At 27.0% G+C, this 16,670-nt stretch overlaps 1 protein-coding gene across 3 annotated transcripts in view; it reads left to right on the forward strand.

Annotated features, from left to right (window-relative positions):
- The first annotated feature begins 2,506 nt into the window (after positions 1-2,506).
- LOC129959455 (vinculin-like) overlaps positions 2,507-16,670 on the forward strand; it is a 34,973-nt gene continuing 20,809 nt past the window's right edge. For 2 of the 3 annotated variants that reach the window (XM_056072289.1, XM_056072290.1), the window contains exons 1-16: positions 2,507-2,754; positions 4,403-4,510; positions 5,191-5,362; positions 6,300-6,445; positions 6,639-6,807; positions 6,965-7,119; positions 7,503-7,721; positions 9,054-9,246; positions 10,359-10,504; positions 10,849-10,941; positions 13,002-13,071; positions 13,283-13,431; positions 13,503-13,568; positions 14,721-14,832; positions 15,947-16,144; positions 16,522-16,613. In XM_056072289.1, coding sequence (XP_055928264.1) covers positions 2,698-2,754; positions 4,403-4,510; positions 5,191-5,362; positions 6,300-6,445; positions 6,639-6,807; positions 6,965-7,119; positions 7,503-7,721; positions 9,054-9,246; positions 10,359-10,504; positions 10,849-10,941; positions 13,002-13,071; positions 13,283-13,431; positions 13,503-13,568; positions 14,721-14,832; positions 15,947-16,144; positions 16,522-16,613 — 2,145 coding nt within the window. In that variant the 5' untranslated portion in view covers positions 2,507-2,697. The remainder of the gene's footprint in view (positions 2,755-4,402; positions 4,511-5,190; positions 5,363-6,299; positions 6,446-6,638; positions 6,808-6,964; positions 7,120-7,502; positions 7,722-9,053; positions 9,247-10,358; positions 10,505-10,848; positions 10,942-13,001; positions 13,072-13,282; positions 13,432-13,502; positions 13,569-14,720; positions 14,833-15,946; positions 16,145-16,521; positions 16,614-16,670) is intronic. The other variant, XM_056072291.1, reaches the window with a different exon arrangement.

A 16,670-nucleotide genomic window follows, 5' to 3' on the forward strand; every position in this document is an offset into this window, starting at 1 on the left:
AAACTCCGCCTGTAATTCGAAAATTAGTTATTAATTTGCATATTGAAAGTGGAAAATCTATTAGAAAAACTGCTGAAACAATTAACTTGAGTCATTCAACAGTTTTCAATATCATTAAACGATATAAAAAGAATCATATTATTCAGGATAAAAGAAGACCTGGCCGACCATCAAAGCTATCCAATGGAATAAAGCGAATTATCGTTCGAAATATTAAAAAAAAAAAAATCCAAGAAAGAGTGCTCCTAAAGTTGCTGCTGATTTACAGGCATTATATGGAATAATTGTTAATCCTGAGACTATTAGAAGGATAATTCGATCTGCTGGATATCACGGTAGAGTAGAATCTATTAGAAAAACTGCTGAAACAATTAACTTGAGTCATTCAACAGTTTTCAATATCATTAAACGATATAAAAAGAATCATATTATTCAGGATAAAAGAAGACCTGGCCGACCATCAAAGCTATCCAATGGAATAAAGCGAATTATCGTTCGAAATATTAAAAAAAAAATCCAAGAAAGAGTGCTCCTAAAGTTGCTGCTGATTTACAGGCATTATATGGAATAATTGTTAATCCTGAGACTATTAGAAGGATAATTCGATCTGCTGGATATCACGGTAGAGTAGCCAGGAAAAAATTCTTCGTAAGTGAAAAGAACAGAAAACTCAGACTAGCTTTCGGAAAATCCAACATAAATAAGAATTCTGATTACTGGAATAAAGTTATATTTGCCGATGAGAGTAAATTTAATATATTTGGTTCTGACGATAGAATCTTGGTGTGGAGAAAACCCAGGGAAGAATTTCGCAAACAGAACTTGGTGCCAACAGTAAAACATGGTGGAGGAGGAGTTATGGTATGGGGGTGTATGTCGTCCGCTGGAGTTGGTAATCTTGTCTTTATTGACAGTATAATGGATCAGTACAAGTATATTGACATTTTAAAGCAAAATTTGAAATCTTCAGCACGAAAATTGAACCTTCATAACGATTTTAAATTCTACCAGGACAATGACCCCAAGCACACTGCTTTGAACGTTAGACTCTGGCTGCTGTATAACTGTCCTGAAATAATAAAAACACCACCACAATCTCCAGACTTAAATCCCATAGAGAATATTTGGCAAGAATTGGAATCAAGAATTCGCAAACACACCATTTCTTCAAAACTACAAGTAAAATCGGTGCTTCAAGAAGAATGGGGTAAAATCACTCCAGAAATCACAAAAAAATTAGTCGAATCCATCCCAAGAAAATTAAATCATGTTTTAAAAGTAACAGAAAATCCAACAAAATATTAGAACCTTTTAAAAAGTAAAATTTTTGGATAAATATTTGATGGAAAAGTAAGTGTCCCATCACTTATGTGAGCCATTTTTTGTTCCGTTCTAAACAATTATATTTTTATTAAATTAATATTTTAATATTTTGACAAAATGTATGTTCTGTATTAATTGTTACTAACTTTAAGTATGAAACACACCCAAAATTTTTTTGTATATGTTTATTTCTTTATTTTATTACAGTTTCCTTTTGTAAAGCACAAGTGTCCCATCACTTTTGTGAGACACTGTATATAATTTTATTCTTTTACTTAATAAGCTGTTTAAATTTCGAAAACTTCAGATATGAAAATCTGTACACTTTTTCGAGTGATGCCTCTTTATTAGGGCAAAATACCCAACAATACTGTTATAATATCTTCACGATATTGTCCAGTATTCAGAATACCGAACAATATCGTGGAGATATCATATAAATATCTTATTATAATTGGGCTAGTTGCTTATAATTCCATCACAATTTACATATTAGTTCAAATTTCCTTTAAAAAAAAAGCTTTGGAAAAGGTCTTATTAAGAATTTTAAAAAAAGTCTTATTATGTATTAGAAAAGTAAAGTCTTATTAAATGTTAAGTATTAAAAAAAGAAAAATACATGTTCTGAGGGGACGGGATTTTTATGTACCCAAATAATTCTGACATATTTTAAGCTATGGACGCATTGAAAGAATAGAATATGTGCTATAATATATATATAAAAAAATTCTTCAAGTAAACATTTTATTTATTATTATTATTACTTCCGTTTGAGGTCTCGACGGAATTAAAATTATGCAACATTGCTTTTATTATATAAATCCATGCAATTTCAACGATAATTTTTCATTGTATAATTTTTAGAACTTAACTTTCAAAATTCTTTATTATTAATGAGATGGTAATTTGATAGAATGTTTGTTAAATGTGTAACATTTGTATTCAAAACTGTGCTTAAAGATAGGAAAGCTATCCCTATTTTGTTATTCAAAAATAATTCGAAGCAAATCTCTCTCAAGAAAATCTAATTTATCACTTTAAATTTTTAATAGATATTATAGTCAGAAAAAATCGAACATTTCTTAATGTCATCTTTGCTTTCTTAAAATAAATATTTATTTGGATGTTCTAGATGCGTAGGTCTCATACAACCGTCCAATGAGATCACTTGTTGTGGTTCCTGGGAACACGAGGTGTTGTTTCCATTTATGGTTTGACGTTACGGTATAGCAGACGGATGGGTTGATAGTGTGCCACACCTGTTTCTGTGGTTCAATTTCTGTTTCTTTTCAATTTGATTTCATGCTTTCAGTTGGAATTGTATGGTTTTAATACTTATGTTATAATTGTGTAGTTCAATATTTTTCAAGAATCATGTCGGTTTTTCACACTAAGACAATAGAGAACATTCTTGAACCAGTGGCCCAACAAGTATGATGACTTTTTTTTTTTCTTTTTAACTTTATTTAATGCGAATGAACAAGAGTAACTTTTCGTAATTTGACTGAATTTTTTTAATTATTATTTTAGTATTAGAAAAACAGTTTTGTTTGTATTGTAAGTTCTGCATTAAAAAAAAAAATAGAGGCATTATAAAGATATTACTTTGAATAATTTGATATTAAGTAATCTAAAAAGAAATGGCAAAATATGCTATCATTACTAATCTTTTCAATCCTTAATAACAAGTCTCCTGTTTCTAACTTGTTTATCTGTCATATAAATAAATAAATTCATTGAAGTTCGGCCGACTGAAATTATTGAAATGAGATGCATACAATATTTTTCGATTTTATCTAAATTCCTTTATGATAAACTAAAAATATTCTGTGGAGGTTTATTTATTCTAATACTATTTTTTGAAAGACGCCTTTTTAAAAAATTTTGATGAACTTAACAAACAGTTTTAATATTTATATTTTAACTAATTTGTTCTTTTTATTACTGTCACTGTTTATTACTGTTTCTTTAATATAACTAATAGCTAAGATAATGGTGAAACCAATACAAATTTACTATAGATATTAATCACTGTAAATATTTTGAGTGGTTTAAATGTAAAATACAATATTGTAATAAATATATTTGTCCATGCATGTACATATCTTTAAAAAAGTTTTAATCTTTAAAGGTTCTTGTCACACTCTTATTCTCACTGTAAAATTCCTTACAATTTAGCAGTGAAAGTTTTTAGTTTTACAGTATATGAGTAATTATCTGTAATGTTATTTTTAAAATCTGAATAAAAGGTGCTGCTTATATGTTAATTTCATGAAATTGAATATATTTTTCTTTTATCAATCATACCCAACAGTTAACTAAAAATATTTCATGTAGAAATGAATTGTAAAATAGGTTAAATTTCCTGTTTTGATATCTGTACTTGATAATTTAATCTATATTTATTTGGTCATAATAAAATGATATCCATTATCAGCAAATGTTTAACTTTATTTTCTTATTCGTACAAAACTTACTATTTTTTTATTTTAGGTTTGGTTGTCTTTATCAAATCTTTTCTTTCTGTTTTAAGTATTTTTAATGTAAAATCTTGAGTGAATTTTGCCATTTTTGAAAATATTAAATTTTAGTTTTTCATTTTGGGCAGCATCTTTTTTAATTTCACATTTATAATAGTATTTTTAAATCTTTATTAGGTGAATTCTTTATTATGTTATTTAAATCTTTGTCATGATGTATACTTGCTGATTACTTTTAGTTTCACTGTTAAAAATTATGGCACTTTTTTTTTATTTATTTAAACAGCATGTCATAAGTAAAGCATAATTGATATAGTTATAATGTGAGTGAAAAAGCTTTTAAGTTGTTAAAATTATGAATTGTTATCTACATAGATGTTATGTTCCATTTCTAAAATATCCTTATAGTTTATTAAATATTCTCTAGCATAAAATACAGAGTAATTAAAATTGTCTATTAGAAAATATGTTTTATATTCTCTTGTTTATATATAATAGAATTTATCTAATTTCTGACATTTGCTCTTCAAATTCTTTGTCAACCATTTGTCTATAGTAATGCTTGCTGGAAGAAAGTTATTGCTTACTGTCAATTTTAGGTAAGCCGATTAGTTATTCTTCATGAAGAAGCTGAAGATGGAAATGCTATGCCAGATTTATCTCGACCAGTTCAAGCTGTCAGCAAAGCTGTTGCCAACTTAGTGAAGGTTAGATTTCTTTCTTTTTTTTTTCAGTTAAAAAGTATATTTCTAATATGTGATAAGTCATTTTTGATAACCACTTATTTAACTGGTTATTCTGTTACCCTCAAACACATTGAAATTAGTTGTGTTTTTGGAATGCATGAAAGGATCAACTGTATAAATTCATTCTTTTAATACGACTTATATGAATATAATTTAATCTTTAAATAAGAAGTTAACTTTTTTTTAGAAGTCAAACAAAAATTTAAAAAAAATAGATTGTTTAGGATAAGAAAAAATTTTAACCAAATTATTTAATTTGGTTTTAAATGTATTAAAATTTTCTAATTATGGTATGCAATATGGTTTAAGTTATGCATTAGTCTGAACCGCTATTTTTTGTTGGAATAAATATAAAAGCCTTCATATGCATTAAAATTAAAATAACTACTTACAGTAATAAAGCAATGTTTTTTCTGAATTTTTAAGTGAAACATAAACATTTTAAATGTAATTTGTTTGTTAGATATGATACTAGAGCAGGTGTTAAATTTGTTACATATCTAGTTGTTTTTGATATTTAAAATTCTAATAATCTATTTTTTTTATTTTGAAAATATCATTCAAAGCTCTCAAAATAAATTTTTCTTTGAAATGCTCATAAATTTCCAATATTCATTTTTACTGCTTTTAATACTTAACAGGTTGGTCGAGAAACAGTGAACAGCAGTGATGATCCAATATTTCGACAAGACATGCCCACTGCATTACACAGAGTGGAAAAAGCTTCAAAACTTCTTGAAGAAGCCTCACTGATGCTTGGACGTGATCCTTATTCACAACCAGCTAGAAAAAAACTTATTGAGGGTGCCAAAGGTAATTTTAAAACTTTTACTGTCTGGGAGCATGAATAATATATAACAGTTTCTTGCTCTCAGCTGTGAAACATTTTATTCTCATCCTTAAGCAACATAACTTCTAGAAAATTTTCAGAATTGTATTGTATTTGATTGGATAAATAATTTGATGTTATTGTTTTTAAGATAGTTATTTTATAGGTCTCGCAAGATTGCAAATTATATTTGTAATTTATTAGAAGTTTGATTTAGGTTGAAAAAACATAATATGACTCTTTTGATCAGTGTAATAAAAACACCTTATGTTATTCAAACTAGAAAATATTCGGAATATTGTAACACATGTGTGCATAATGTGTTCAGAAAATAATTTTTTATAAGAAACAAATGCTATTAATATAGTTTTTTTTGTTTTTTTTTCATTTTTAGCTTGCATTCTTTTGATTTTAATTAATACATATACATTTCAATTTTACTAACAGTAAAAAGATGTTAGAAAGTACAAATCTTATATTCTTAATATACTTAATACAGTATTGCACTGCTTAAAAACACGGAATACAAATTTTTTTATAGCTATAAATTCTTATCTATTTCATCTTATTCCATCCTGTCATTTCTTATCTATTTTCAGCATCCTATTTTTGTTGGTTAAAATATCATTTTTCTGCTGCTTTCATCTTGTGTCATATTTTGTATCAACTTTATTTTTTCTAAAATTGTTTGTCTTATTATTTTGCTGCATTTGCAAATAGGATGTATAAGGACATATCCATTAAGATTTCAGAAATATCTTTGTTTTAACTGCTAAATTTCTTAATTATTTCATGTTTTTATGGCTATGGAACTTAAAATATGAACATTTTAAAAGGTAGACAATGAATTTGCTAGTGATGTGGGTGTAACAGTGGGTATAACAGGAAACTGATTTTTGTATATTATTTTTCTTTACATAGGTATTTTGCAAGATACATATGCTTTATTGTTATCCTTTGATGAGTCAGAAGTGAGAAAAATTATAAGAGAATGTAAGAAAGTCTTAGATTATTTAGCTGTTGCTGAAGTCATTGAAAGTATGGAAGACTTAGTGCAGTTTGTGAAAGTGAGTTCAATTAAGCTTATATCTGTTAACTTATTTACATTTTGAAATATTTAAAAATGTGTAAATAGTCTGTAGAATTAAAAGTAAATAATTTTCACTTTCCTTAAAAGGTATAAAATTACACCAAACATTGCATACTTTCATTCATATTCAATTTATATATATATATATATATACATATTTCTGCATTTAGGACCTTAGTCCGTGCTTAACAAAAGTTTCTCGTGAAGTTGATGCAAGAGAGAAAGAGCTTATTCATCAAGCACACAGAGATATTCTTATTCGATGCCTTGAATCTGTGAAATCTTTAGCTCCTATCTTAATTTGTAGTATGAAAATATTTGTACAGATCTTGAATCAAAGTAAGTATCAACGTGATTATTGAATATTATTGAAGCTCTGTAATTTTAGTTTTTTTCTGCTGTATTTATCTTAAGTACACTTTTTCATTGTGTATTCAAATTTAGGAATTTCTTTAGCTTGAAATATTTATTTTTAACTCTATTTATATGTGCCTAGATGGTAAAGGAGTTGATGAAGCTGCTGCAAATAGAAATTATCTTGCTCAAAGAATGACTGACGAGATAAATGAAATAATTAGAGTATTGCAACTTACCAACTACGATGAGGATGAATGGGATGCTGATACCTTGACTGTTATGAAAAAAGCCCAGGTATGTTGAAAAATTTATCAGTTGCTAAAAATTTTGTATTTTGGTGATTCTTGCTTATTATGAATAAGCATTTTAACTGAGATTATATTGATAGGAGATTAAAAAACCTTTCTTCCTGTGTGTGGAAATAAAGTACTATTTAATAATCATAAACATCAGGCTTTGGGCTATTTTATTTGATGATGACTGATAGCACAGTACCAGTTTTGCCCATTCTGTTGTTATTAATTGATATTATAAGTAGCAAGTCAACAAAAAAATTTGATAATGTGTAAATAAAAAGAAAAAAAAACTTGATGTGTTTGGGAGGATACTATATTGTTTGAGATGTTTTTGTTTATTATTATAGTTGCTATCTAACATTTTGGATATCCATATTTTAGAATGCTATTGATGGGAAATTAGCTGCTGCTCATGACTGGTTGGAAGACCCAACAACTGTTGTTGGAGGTGTTGGTGAAAAATCATTACGATATATATTGGATTATGCAATGCGAGTTGCTGAAAGATGCCTACCTCCTGATAATGCAGCAATTAAGAAAATGTGTGGCGATATAACATCTATGACAAATGCCCTCTGTGAACTCAGAGAGGAAGGAAAGGTAATTTTTTTTCTGTGTGATTAGAAATTTCTACTTTATATAGAATGTTTTTATAATTGTTAAGTTAAAAGCTCAAATTATTCATAAAATTTAGTATCAGTTGAATAACTCATGATATATAAATCAATATTTAAAATAAAAATTTGAAATAAGAGTAATAGTTTAATTTGGATTTAAGTGTTTGTTCCTCTTCTTTAAATAAAATTACAATAATATTGGTTATATTCTATTAATTATTTATGACACTGCGAATTGAAATTTTTTAGAATTTTAAAAGATTGTGTAGTTTTAAAATTTGTTTTTCCCTTCTGTCATAAAATAAAGCATTTCAATTAATTTCGAGTAATTGAAAAATATGAAAGCTCTTCATCACAAAATGTATTGGCACTGTTCATTTTTTAAAAAGCACAAAACTGGATTGCATAATTCATCACATTCGATTATATATCTTGCATTTTTTTTATTATTAAGAGAATAAACATTATGCATTTTTTACTTGTACTAATAAAAAGATTTAAATCTTACTTTATCTTATTTACTTATAAAATTTAAGAATAAACATTATTCATTAACACTAAATTCAAAACTGCAAATAGAAGTTCTCATTGGCTGAATTGTGCTTTTTCTTCACACACGCACTGCAATAAATATATTCAGATTATGGCTGGCTGATAACTTATTCTCTTATAAGTTATAATTACTGGCTAATAATATGTTCACTAATAAATATTTAATTAGGTTGTTATTCCATCATCAGAACTGTTTATATTAAAATGGTTTAATCCCCACAATTCTGGGAGATGTAAAATAGTTAATTCTGAATTCTTAAATTTTGAATTATATTTTATATGTAGAGGGATTTTTTTCCCATTTTTTTATGAGTGGCAACCCTTTAATTGTTTTCGCTTTTTCACATTAAAATCCATTGTTTATCATTCGGAATTTCATGTAAATTAATACGCATTAATTATGTGACATTACTTTGAAATCATTAATTCCCCAATATACTGTATAGTAGGGTAGACAATAATTTCTATAAAATTTTTTCTCAAACTTTTTGTTATAAGAGTATTTAAATTGCTCTTTGTGTTTTTGACTGTTAAATATAAAATATGATCTATGTAAATTTTGCATCAGCATTTACTGTACTTTTAGTAAAATATTTTTGATATCTCTTATTAATTGTGTACATTTGGGTCCCTAAACTTTAAAAACATAATTGCATTCTCTTTTTTAACTTTGAAACACTAAGCTTTTAACAGTTATCTGAATTACAAAAGTATTAATTAATTTCTACGTTTAATAAATTCCAAGCATTATTTTTCATTTAAGGGTACAACACCTCAAGCAGAAGCTTTATCTAGAGGAATTAGTCAAAAGCTGAGAGAATTAATAGGATTAGTTAGTCAAGGAATATCTAATGTTGAAAGAAGTAGTGTTCAACAGCCTGCTCATACTCTTCGAGGGCGAATGGAGCAAGCTCGAGCTTGGTTAACAAATCCATCATTTAATGATAATGGTTTAGGTAAGACAAATATTAAAAATATATTTATTTCCCCTCCCCCATCTTAATAAATATCTAATTTATGCTGTTTTTGTATATGTTGATTCATTAATTATTTATACTGGTCAAAAATATGTTAATAATGGCTCATAATCTTCATGCTGTTTTTAGTGTTGGTGATATAAATTTGTTTCTTCTGTAAAATTCTTAGTATTGCTAAAATTCATCTATAGTTTTTTTTTAAAGTTGATTTGTTTGATTCAAAAATGTTTTTGCAAATTACATATTATATGTAAAAGATACCTCCTAATATGTACAATATAATATAGGAAAGTTCTACTTTGAACTTTTATGTTCATTTTTATGTAAAAGAATTTCTACTTTGTACTTTTATGTTCATGCATCAGTCTTCTGATAGCTTTGTTTGTATTTTGATTTGAAAAGTGTTTTTACAAATCTCAGGGTAATTTAAATAGATGCAAGCAATATTTGAAAAAAAAATAAAAGTTTCATATTAAGTCTGAAACTGTAACTCAGGACTTGGACTCTGAATATAATAGTAAATACAATGAAATAAGACATTATTCTATCATGTAGCACTTTAGTAAGCAAAGCAATAATTAAGTAGCTTTTATTATTTAAGCCATTTCTTTAAAATCCACATCTTATTTGCTTTGCTCTTACTGGCAAACTTCAACAAACCTTGTAGGCATTTTGCTTTTACCTACCAAATATATTTTACTTTTAATTAAAAACCTTAAAACATAGTATCAGTTTTTTGTTTCAGTTTTTATCCTAAAATATCTGTGCAGGGATTATTTAAACAGAATTTTTAAAAATTTTTCCTCTGTTTCAGCCTTTTAAGCTGAAATGCTACCAAAATTAATCCAAATGGATATTCGGGAGAATAAATAAATAAATATAAAAAAATATTATTATTTACCATTACTTTCTTTTGATTAGAGTAAAAATAATAGATCCTGGTTTTGAATGTACAAAAATACTCCTTAAAATTTGAATTTGATTATTTACCTGTGTATATATAGATTTTCAGTGTGAACTTTCAAAATTTACTTTTTTAAATGAAATTTGTCTAAACTAAATTTTTTCTCATGTTTTGATCTTCCTTCAAGGTCATCAAGCTATACAACTTATTGTTGAGGATGGAAGAAAGATTGTCAATAGTTGCCCTCCCTCTGAGCAAATGACAGTACAAAAATTATGTTCAGAAACAGAAAATTTGTCTCGTCAACTTGCAGAATTGTGCCGTCATGGTCAAGTAAGTCTTCAAATTATTTATGGTGTTATTTTATATTTCTTCATTTCTGTTTATTTATTGCAAGTTTTTTGTGTATCTTGTAAGTGCAGGTTTAGGAAAATGGATTGTTGTATTGCTATAATCTTGGACCATTCATAATAATACCCATGAAATCGGATTGGGTGATTGTAACCCAAATAAACTGAATTATTTCTTTATTTCATTAACTCTTTTTTAAAAAACTATTTAGATTTCTGCATAGTCTTATTATCATGATTGGATTGCATAACCTCTTTTCCTTTAGTTTCATTTACTGAATGCATTAAGAATTTTCTGCAGTTTTCAATATTTATACATTTTTTCAGGGCAATAGTTATCAAGCTATAACAATAGCTCAGGCTATATCAGGAAAATTGCAAGAACTGAAAAATAAGATTCAAGAGACAATTGTGGGCAAGGTTAGTGTATAATTTTTTTTATTACGATTAATCTTTAATATTTTAAGTTACAAGTAAGATTAAGTATATAATTTTTGTTATAAGTAACGTGCAAGATTTGCATCAATTTTTAATCCTAAGTATTTGTTCCCATTTTATCCTTAATTTAGTATTCCTAATTATGTAAACATCTTTTTGTTACTACAATTCAGTTTTATTAGTTGATTAAGACTTGCTTTGTAATAATCCTAGAAAATTTAAGCAAAAATCATAGTATGTTGTTTAAAGGGATCTATTTTTAATATTTACTTGTGTATAATATTTGAGATTGTTTTTATAGTATTTTTTAACTGAGGATTCTGTTAGAAAAGGCATTACAAGCTCAGTAATCATGCTTGCAGCTGTTTACTCTAAAAAATTCAAGGTTGATGAGAGTTCTGCTTATATTATTCTAAATATTCTGTGGCTCTTTAACGGGGAATATTTCTAGATACCATTGTCTTACACAAAAAGAAGGGAATTCAAATATTGTCTATGAGTGTCATTGTTCACTTGTGTAGAACATTTATTTTTTGCTTATTCATAATGCAAAGCTGTTTTTCTCATGAAAATGAACCTTAAAGAAAGAAATATTTGCTCTTCTGAGGCGAATATATTTACAGAATTTTGCTGTTATATACTTTATTAAATTGCTGATAGATATTTTGTTCTATTTTTGAACCTTCCAACAGATGTGCATGCTATACCAACATGAAAGGTCGTGCATATTTAAAGATACGCTGTTAAAAAAGATAAATTTTTAAGAGCCTAACTATTAAAATTAGATTGTAATTGGTTAAAGGTTAATAAGTACAATCATCTTAAACATTTTTATTTTATTTTAATACCGTAATTATGAAACACCAAAACAATATATACGTTGTATCGTAAAAAAGATATAAAATGACCAAAGTGTTATACGAAGGATGTGAAAATAAATGAAATTCTCGTTATTCCAATTGAGATGTTTATATTTGTTATACAAAACCGTGGTAACCATTTGGTTATTTAAAAAAATAAAATTTAGATATAAAAAGCGAAGAATCAGCTTCATATTCACTTCATTGTATCATTGTAATCCGAGCAAAAATGCTTAGAATGCTTCAAACATATAAATTTCATAAAACTCTCAGAGCTAACTCTGCGATTTTAGGGTTTTTCATTCTTTTAAACTTATTTCTTTCTTTTACTTAATCACATACTATTCACTTCTTCAAAACCTAATTCTGGTTTTTTTTCCCAACATTTTTAATTTTTACTTGCTTTATAAAGAGGTAGGAGCTCTTCATTCAATGTATTCTTTCATGAGATTGTTTGTCAACTGACGTAGATATTTCCGTATAAGTAGCTTTTCTTTGTTTGCTAAATGAATTATGTAGCTATCGATTGTAATACAATATTTTTAAAAGATACAGCAAAAAAACTATCTCAACTGTCACACGTATGTATCTCTGATATACCAAATAGCAGAGTTCTGTTTATGCCTCGAATTCCAAAAGTTGACTAAAAGTTCTTTTACGGGAGCTACAAGAATAGTCAAAGTCATTTTTTTATAGCGCCATATTGTAAAGAGATAAAAAATGCAATTCTTCTCTTGTATTTCACGTATGCATGCCCCTAGAAGAGTAATCGCCTTTCCCGGTCGTTATATAAGCATCGTTTCTCTCCTTTATTGAAATGAAATCGTTCAAAGGCACTATAATTTTATTCAAAATGGCACATTATCTTCAAACTACTCAAGTACTCTGTAGATTCTTAATTGAATCAGTAAGACAGCACATAAAATTTTTTGTATAATAATTTAATTAAATGAACAGAGTATGTATTTTATGAAAAACCACACTTACTGCTCTTATCCATATTAATTCATACACTGTAATATTGTTTTGACTTTTTTTTTTCCTCAATTGTGATCACAGATCTGGATATTAATATGCTTAATGAATGCAAATTTTGAAGTTTTTAATACAAAAATATAATTTTTATGATTTTATATCCTAATAAATTAAAATATTGAAATTAAGTTTATCTTTGTTAATTAGGTTGTTAAGGACTTCATTGATATTACAACTCCACTCAAGCAATTCACAGATGCTGTGCTATCTTCAGAGGGTAAGAAATAGCATAGTATTTGCAAATATTAAATGGAATATTTTTCCCAAATTATTTATAGAAAAATTTATTTGATTTGTTTTACAATGCCTTCTGCTTTCTTTATTGCAGGTATTCTTTCTTGACTCTTATTAATTCAGAATCTTCTTATTTGTTTTTACCTGCATTTATTGACTTATAATCACAGATTTCTTAAATATTTATTCTACAGGGACACCAAATCGTGAAATTAATTTCAATGAAAAAGCTCAAGCACTGAGCAATTTTTCTCAAAGGGTTGCTCGTACAGCTCGAAGTGTGGCTACTGGTGGTTCTGCAAACAAAAAACTTGCGGAAATGTTGCTTAATTCTGCTAATCAGGTATAAATTGTAGCTACTATTTTGTGTTATTTTTTCCTCTGGTACAATATTAATCTTTCTCCTCATTATAGGTTGAAAGTTTAACACCTCATCTAATCAATGCTGGTCGAATAAGAATGTCCTACCCTGACAATAAGGTTTGATATTTATTGAATACTCTTTGTTTAGCAATTAAATTTTCTTAGTTGGCAATAAACAGATAATACGGTATGATTAAGGAAAATCGGATCTTAAAATACAAAACTTTTACTCTTCCTGTCTTCAGTAAATATTTTTTGCTAAGTATACCCAGATTTTCTTAAAATTTTAAATATTATTTTGTATGTACTAAGGAAATAAACAATCTTTCTAAACTTTACAGAGTATCCTAAAGGTTGTATGGCATACCAGATATTTTGTAATAATAATTTTCAGTTTAAATTCTTTCTAAATAACTACCCTCCATCTTTTTAACAAAATACGATTTCACTATTTTAAATATTTTTGAGAACCGTTCATTTTGGAAAGGGGAAGCCTCGAATTTTGAGCTTTCCTTGTTAAATATTTTTATTTCCAGCGATTTTAACAAAATGATTGAAAAATTAAATGATTCGTTTATCGATCATTTTTCTCTTAATAATTTTATTTATATTTTAAGTTCCATGAAGATAATCTTGTTCATGCGTATTTTAATAATGTACCTATTCAACATCTATACTATTTTCAAGACAGAATGAGTATTTGGAGGTATAAAATAATCAGTGTAGTAATGTTTTAAAATATGTTTCAACTCTAAGAGGAAAAACTAAAAATTACTCATTACATTAAATTATCTGTTATCTTACTCAGAATATATGCAATATACCAGTATATATTAGAAATAAAGTTTCACTAATTAAGATTATTATTTTTTGGGATATCTCTCTCTCTCTCTTTCTTTCCAAGAATTATTTCTATGAAAATTATTATTATTATTAGTTCTATGAATTATAGTAAGTTCTGCATTTCAAAAGTAATGGATACATTTTGTGAAACTTGTTATTTTCAATCTTGTAAATAAATATCTTATAGAAAATTCTCAATGTTTAAAAAGATTCTCCTATTGGAAATAATTAAAATCACATTGAAGTTCTTGATAAAACACTTTGGGAAGGTAACCATTTATTTTTCTTTAATTGTAACTACTGATAGAAAATATTATTTAACTAAGTATATTGCTTGCATTTCTTTGTTCTACTTTTACATGTTTTAATATATTTGTAAAAATGTAACTTTTTTGGGGAAAAATTTTATAAAAATTTCTTAATTAGGCTGCTGATGAGCATTTTGAAAATCTCCGAGAGCAGTACGCCGATAGTGTGCAGAAGATGCGAGCTCTTGCAGATGAAGCAACAGACACTGTCAGCTTCATAAAAATGTCTGGTATGGAATCATTATCAATATACGTTTTTAAAAATCATTGAATAACAATGAATTTTGTGAAAAAAATATTGTTATGTACAAAAAAAAGTTGCAAAGATGTTTAATACGAAATTTTCTGTTTTAAATAAGATGTGCATGAAAATTTAGTTTCCTTAATATGGAACACAAGACATAGCATTATATCAATTTGATGTTTAATTACTTTTTATGAAATACAAACTATGTTTAATTTAAATTAATGATCTGTAAAATGGTAAAGTTCTTGTTCAGAAATACATAAAATAACTGCAGTATCTAATTTCCTTTGGAACTATCTGACTAATAAGAAATGTATTTTTGTAAAGTACTCCATTTCACCTCTGTTGTGCTGTACGTTTTCTGTACAAAGTGTTAAATAAAATGAAGAATAAACTGTTTGTGTCAGTTTTTTAAACTTTTATTTTATGTACTTTTGAAATTATAAATATAAATTTGAACTCATTATTACATTTGTATTAAGTTCGTGCAAGAATAAAAAAAAAATTAGGCTTCAGATGTGTGTGTATTTCCAATAATTTTCTGATATGATTGTCAAATGAGTTCTACTTAAGAGATTAATTAATTGGAAATAATGTTAATTTCTCTTTAGATTCTTATTTGTGCTTTATTTTTTCATTGGGTTTAACAAATTTAGTACTGTATACTGTGGGAACAGTATACAGTAACGTTTGTTTGAATCTGAATGATCTTTCATTCGGAGCTAACAAAGTTTTGAATAAAACTTGATGACAAAATCCCAATCTTCTCAAAGATATTACATATTTCCTCAGATTTCAGTAATCGAATCTAATTATTCTTGAGATCGATTAGTTTTCTAATTTGTAATATTTTCGTAGTATTTTTAATATCCCCAGCACTTTGTATAACTTTATTTTATTGTTTAGTTGATCATATTTTACTTCTCAGTATTTGTTTGACACAATTCATTATTTTATAAAAATCAACATTTTTTTTCCTTCTTTTTGTAACAAGTTTGTGTCATGCCTGTAATATTTTTACATTTTTATTATCTCATCTGTACAAATGGTATTGATTGTGATGGTTTCCAATTTATTTGTTAAACTTCTGTGTTTAGAGGATAATATTTTAATGCACACCAAGGCTTGCGAAGATGCAATCGCCATTCATGCTCCTGATAAAATGGTTGAAAATACTTCAACAATTGCTCGATTGGCCAATAGAGTACTGATGGTTGCTAAGCAAGAATCGGATAATTCTGAAGATCCTTTTTTTGTTGAGAGAGTCAATCAGTCTGCCGACTTGCTGCAATCAAGTAAGTTTTAAACTTTGATCTTTTTATCTCTTTCTTGTAGTTTTTATTTCTATCAGTTTCTTTAATATTTTTTTCCTCTTTGAATTATAAACTCCTTTATTTATTTACAAATCGTATTTTAAGTGAGTAATTGTATTTATCCTTTTAAAAGAGTTTTCTGAAAAGCAGATTATATTATTATTGAAAAATTCTCTTATGCCTTTCTGTCTTGTTTTGAAGCAAAACTTTTAAATGTTGAAGGGTTTTTTTTAAATTTTATTTTTAATTAATAATTTAGGAGGGAGTTGCATTCGTACATGCAGATGCATTAGCAAGAAAATGAATTGAATGATGACAAATAACATAATTTTTTAAGATTTAAATGTCTGTTCTTGCAGCTATAACTCCTATGGTGCAAGATGCCAAAATGGTTGCTCTTAATATAAATGATCCTAAAGCAGTTTCTTGTTGGAGAACCAGTAATAAAGCTGTAAGTATAACATTAAAAATTAATTTGTTTTATAGGTGTATTTTCGTGTCATCCTTA

Source organism: Argiope bruennichi, chromosome X1, assembly GCF_947563725.1.
Source record: "Argiope bruennichi chromosome X1, qqArgBrue1.1, whole genome shotgun sequence".
NCBI classification, from domain to species: domain Eukaryota; kingdom Metazoa; phylum Arthropoda; class Arachnida; order Araneae; family Araneidae; genus Argiope; species Argiope bruennichi.